Source organism: Ruditapes philippinarum, unplaced genomic scaffold, assembly GCF_026571515.1.
Source record: "Ruditapes philippinarum isolate M1 unplaced genomic scaffold, ASM2657151v2 ctg2155_1_1_1_1, whole genome shotgun sequence".
NCBI lineage: Eukaryota > Metazoa > Mollusca > Bivalvia > Venerida > Veneridae > Ruditapes > Ruditapes philippinarum.
The window spans coordinates 117,262-123,505 of record NW_026861489.1 but is presented as its reverse complement, the minus strand read 5'-3'; the positions used below and the strand labels follow the sequence as shown (position 1 = coordinate 123,505).

The window sequence follows — 6,244 nt, the reverse complement described above, 5'->3', positions numbered from 1 at the left end:
TAATAGAATTTGTTTTTAGGCCAGGGTGTCTTGGGTTGGGGGGCTTCAGCCCCTTAAGTCCCCCCCCCCCCGGTGGATCCGGGCAGGTGAAAATGAAATAGCCAAAAAAAAAACATGTGGAAAAAGTTATTTGAGATTAAATAATTAAACTACAAAATGTTCGGAAATTGACAACAGGATACTTATTACGGCTATCAAATGGCACAAACAACCGATCTATATTATATTTATGTCCCCTATCTTTCTAAATTTGACAGTATTTTTGCATATTTGAAAGATTATTTTAATAACGGCAACAAAATATATTACTCCCCTAAAAAAGAATACCAAACTTCATCTACCTTTTTGGATACATGCAATCGATAAATTTAACCAAATTATGACTATTTCCGTTGCCAATCATGATTTTGTCACATTGACATATATCCACATATTAAAGTCAGTGATTCATTTAAAGCCGTGATTCAACCCATGTACATTAATAATCATACTCATTAGCTATTTCAAAATACTATTGTGGTATAGCCCTTATTAGGAAAATATAAACAACAACAATATTTCTGAAGTATTTTGTTTTCAATAAAATCTTTTAATTATGTAAAAAAAAACAGCCTTTTTCATTGGTTGTTTTTGCTGTTAGGTCTGAATTTCACTTTTGTATTACTACTCCATTCCATTTATTGTATTTCGGATAAACAACATTTTCGATTGGTTGTTTAGCTTGTTATTATGTAATGTAAGGTGCTGTATCGCACATTCTTTATGTGTATTTGTTTCATTTCATAATTAATTCTGCTTATATATTTTATTACATTCGATTAAAGCGGATTTGCTCCTATTTATTCTGTTTTATCCATGAATGGATCACCTAAAGGCTTTCCATTAATATGTTAAATAATATTTACGTCTATTGATGTTATTTAGTGTTTAAGTTTAGTCATGGGTAACATATAGTTTCAATTTGAATAATTGGCTTCTAGTTGTTTACGTGTCTGCTTGCTCTTATAAATGATATTATTTTTTGAGATTGGTTTTGGCATAATTTTATAAGGTCTACATATATACATGTAATAAATCAAGAATACATGCATATTAAAACAATAAATATTTTTATCATCATTGATTAGGCTACATGTTTCTCCTTCATTTCTGTGAAACACCCCCCCCCAAACAATCTGATTTTAAAAAAGAGGGATGAAGAGTCTGAGGAATGAAGTGACTGCGAAAAATTGGTATGGGGCTAAAGTATCCGAGGAGTTAACTGTCTGTAAAACATATTTAGTACCGCGTATCCTAAAAGAATATATTTAGTGGTTTCGTATCGCCGGTTACTTCCCTTTAAAGATTTTGCAAATCAAGCTGTAATTACGCCGAATGTTTACAATTACAGTACTGTAATACTACAAAAATTATCCGAGTACAGTAGTATTGTCAAAAGGAACCGTTAACTTTCACAATGGTTGCAATATTCTGTCGAGTAACGGCTGAATTAGCACGAGATTTCATAGAAAACTTTCCACGGCAGTTCGACTTCAACGGGATGCTGACAAAAATTTGTGATGATATTGATGTGGACATTTCTTTTCAAAACGAAACCTATCTTCTACAGGGAGACTGGAATAATCTTGGACGAGCATACAATATGCTTGTTAGTACTTTAGCTGTGTATGGCAATGCAAGTTCTGTTGCAAAAGGATCAAGGCCTTTTTCGGCACTAGTTGAAGCAGCAGAAGCAATAAGCCGTGGTGTTGAGTTGCAAGAACAAGTTCAGAATGAAATGACGCAAATGAACAAAGTTAATCAATATAATTCTATACCTCAATTTCCTATCAAATACCATGACCATGAATATGACAGAGTCTCAAGATATTCACAGAATTCTATGGATGAACAAGAAAGTACATCAGAATGTTCTATTCCAGACTCTTTAGAGAATATGGACAAACAAAAGGATATGCAGTCAACAAATCTCCCTGAATTTCAGGAGGAAAGTCAGAGTTCTTATGATACCATTCCGGTTACAGAACAAAATGACAGCAAGTTTTTTGATGCACATTCTGATACTATTGAAGTAAAGGATATAAAGAAGGAAGTTGCAGATGATCAATATGTTTTAGAGTCATATAAAAACATTCCTAAACAGAGCATAATAAGCCAAAAAATTGACGAAAGCCTTGACAATGATGAAGATGAAAAATTCAATGATTTAACAGTTAACAAATTAAAAGAACAGAAAGAAGGGCTTCAGGGTCCAATCGCAAAGTGCGACATTTGTGAAAAAGTTTTCAGTAATGTACCTTACATGAAGCGCCACCGTAACTGTCATAAAGATGTTTTCTTCAGTTGTGACGAGTGTGGAAAAAAGTATAAAGTGCAAAAAGCTCTAAGAGAACATAAAAAAACTCATGATGAAGGTTACTTAAAACCTAAATTCAAATGTGAATCTTGTCCAAAATCATTTTGTTCAAATTATTTGAAAGAATGTCATATTAAGTCTGAGCATTTAGGTTTGAAAAAATATTTTCTCTGTCAGACTTGTGGGAAATCTTTTACCACAAAGCATACTCTTCAGCAACATGTTAACGCCCACACTGGTGTAAGACCTTATCAGTGTACAAAATGTGGAAAATGCTTTACATACGAGGCTGCTTTACGCGATCATAGATTTACTCATATTGAATCAAAAACTTTTACATGTGAATATCCTGGTTGTGATAAGGCATTCCGACAAAGGTCTGCTTTGAAAATGCATGAGAAAATTCACAAGAATCCAAATCAGTTTGAATGTACAGAATGTGGGCGTGGGTTCACACAGAAACAAGCTCTACAAAGACACATTAATTCTCATAAAGGTTTTAAGCCATTTAGATGCAAGTACTGTGATCGTACTTTTGGTGATCCAGCCATTATAAGGCGTCACTTAAAACTTGTTCACAAACTCAATAAAGATGTGGACAAATGGAGAGAAGATATAATAGAAGAAACTGTTCAAGAAACAAAAAATGATAAGGATATAACTTCACTGAATTCTGACACAATAGTTACTGTTAGTCAAGGGACAGCATTAGAAAATGTGCCTCTTTTACAAACAAATGACACTAAAGTTATTCCCTACAAAAGTGGGGCTGAAACATTAAAGCCTGTGGACATTAAACATATCAGTGGTCAAGATGAAGAACCTAATACTGACCCTGAACTAAATACTGATCATATACAAAATGTTTTTGTAAGCTATAATGTACCTAGTCAAAATCTTGTTTTAACTAATACACAGGCAGCAGATTTCAGTCAAAGTACTGCACCCTTGATACAGTATCATTTTAAGTCTACAGAAGAAGTTGAAACAGGAAGCACTAGTACTGAGGCTACTGATATAGAAAATGTCAACTCTAAAGCTGAATCCATACATGAACTGGTGTTACACCATGAAAGCGATACAGCAATGATTGAAAGAGAACAAATTCAATTTCTTACCGAAAATCTTGATGGAACATTTAATACAACTATAGACTTAAACAAACTAAAGAGAAATCTTGAACTTCTTACAAAGCCCAATGCAACTGTTGATTTGAACTTGGTGACAGATGTGCCGACTGAAACTTTAAAGCCAGATGGAACTTCTGCTGAGATGCCTCTAAATACAGGTCTAGAAAATACAACAAGATTTGGAGAGATTGAGGCTTTATCAGACAGTTTAGGGCAAACATTACCACAGTGTCAGTACTACTATTACAGTATTGGTAACCAGTATATCAACCTCAATCAGAACCAGCTAAACTCTGGTCTGAATGTGTCAGACAATTCTACAGATAGAGAAATACCATAAAAGAAATGCAAACTATAGAAACAACTTTTGCTTTTTCAAAATAAACATGTCTCTCTGACAATACTCAACCTATTAATTTAAGATCATTTTATTACATTATTTGATTATGGATTGTGTTAAAAATAATTTTTGCAAATATTTTTATATTCAGTTTTTCAAAGGTTTGAATTCATTGCAGGTATTAATTGTAGCACAACATGAACACAAAATTAGTGCCCAATGCCAACATAAGTAGGTTAGCTCCTTTATTTATCAGATACTGAAGTTGAATATTACACTTGAACAAGGGTGTTACTTAACCTTCATTGAGGTGAATTTGGTTATGGGCTTTCTAGCTCCGAATTTGGAACAACAACTATATTTAAATGATGTTTAACATTTAAATACTAACATAAGCAGCCAAGGGTATACAGCCAGGCTTGTCTACACATGTATGACATTGGTCTTTTATTATTACCACTAGCATTTGAAGGGTTGATGATTCAGTTTCATGATGCCTTAGGCATGTTTTAATTTCATCACATTTAAGCATTCTGTAAAGAAAGAATGGGCAACATTTTAATATATTAAGATTTTCATTAGAGAGTAAATGCACCTTTCTCGTGAATTAACATGTGCAGAATATATGTCCAAAGGGGTTATTTGGTTATTCCATGTTTCCATAACTGTATTGCATATGAAGTAACTTGGCTTGTTTGATGCTTTCCACATGCTAGTGTGATGTCATTTGACAGTTCTGTTTTGATTATATAACTAATGTGGCTGTCATTGTATTAAGCTGTTTTACAATGTGCACTGAGTCGCGCATATTAAAATACTTGCACCAAGGCACATGGTCATGAGAGGCATGTTTTGTCCTATGTTAATGTATAGTTGTATACCAACGTGTGCAGTTTTTATGCAAAAATTATTGAAAATTTATTAATACAGTCTAATTAGTTTTGTTAACATGTTACTTTATAAACAATAAATGTTAAGATTTGTAAACACATATACATAAGCTGGACATATTAATCCTTCTTTTGGTCCATTTAGAATTTTATTTTATGTCCTATATTATTTCTAAATTTGTAAATTGCTCAGTACTCTTTATGAATATACAGAATCTATTAAATTTTAGTCAACGAATACAATAACTTGACTTCTGTATATATATAGTTTTTATGAAACAGAAACTAATGAGACACCATTATTCCAGAACTTTCAAGGTCAAGGTTGTTACTGGGTCAAGTTCATATTTAGATAATGTCAATATGAAGCTTTTGTTAAAGTACAAGTAGGAAGTCTATCTATGGGAATAATACTGAAGTGGCCAAGGACACATCATTCATATGCGTGGCTAATCATCTTAATATGCAAGTATTTATGCACATTTATTTCAAATCCATCCATGTAAACAGTTTATTGACATGAAACTTTTCTGAAAACTGTCCTCAAGTTAAGTGTGACCTTGGGCTTTTTGATTAAAAACCATGGTTTTCCATGAGACACAACAGCTTGATGTGCCTAAAATTTCTCTATGATTATTTCAAAATCCATCCATGAATGATACAGTGGCAACATGTCATTGTGTCCAAGACAGTTATCTAAAATCCATCCAGGAATTACAGTATTATTGACCAGACTCAACCATCAATGCATTTTTATAAAAAAAAATCATATCACTTTGGCAGTAACCTCAGATTATAATTCAAAGACATTGAAAATTACCTCAACTGTTATATTCAATTTATTTTCACTTTTTTTATTATCATTATTAAATACAATTAATTAAGATACTTCTTATCTAAATAATCTACAATTACTTCCTTAAAAATATTGTTCATTGAATTCATTAGACAAATGGTGTCCAGGAATATAAAGTCATATCAAGGGAGAAATTATATACATGTATAGATATAAAGCTCTACATAATTACATTGCATGTTGAAAAATATGTCAATTCAACTACACGGTGATAGGGCGTTTACCACAACTTTTCCGTGCAACGTCAAAATATCATACTTCTGCCCGAGACACCGTATCTTTCTGGACAAAATAGTTATGGCGGGCTAATCGAATTGTAGGAAATAGCTTATAAAATATCTTACTGTTAGACATTGCAAACTTTTTTCAACGTTTAAATTATTCCATCAAATTTTTGAAACATTTCATCGTTAATCTAGCACAACATAATTCGCAGAACATCACATATTTCGAAGAAATAGTGTTTACAAAAGGTCGTGTCGACCTCAACATGACTTGTACTTATCACAAAAACCTGGGCTTTAACGACGATGTGTTTTTGCTATGACCTGACGAGCCCATATATATATATAATGGTTAAGCATAAAATTAAGTTCCACACAAGTGGGTGTGTTTCTATTGTAAATTTTTGGGAATATGTGATGCAAAAAGTCTAACTGAGATGCATATTGG

The 6,244-nt window shown here is 32.7% G+C and overlaps 1 protein-coding gene across 1 annotated transcript; it reads left to right on the top strand.

The window, feature by feature from the left end:
• The first annotated feature begins 1,337 nt into the window (after window positions 1–1,337).
• On the top strand, window positions 1,338–4,566 carry LOC132715811 (zinc finger protein 34-like). Its single transcript, XM_060698882.1, has one exon. The coding sequence runs from the start codon at window positions 1,457–1,459 to the stop codon at window positions 3,824–3,826; it is 2,370 nt and encodes a 789-aa protein (XP_060554865.1). The 5' UTR covers window positions 1,338–1,456; the 3' UTR covers window positions 3,827–4,566.
• The last annotated feature ends 1,678 nt before the right edge of the window (window positions 4,567–6,244 follow it).

Coding starts and splice junctions, on each gene's coding strand:
- LOC132715811 (XM_060698882.1), top strand. CDS start 1,457: ATGGTTGCAATATTCTGTCGAGTAACGGCTGAATTAGCACGAGATTTC.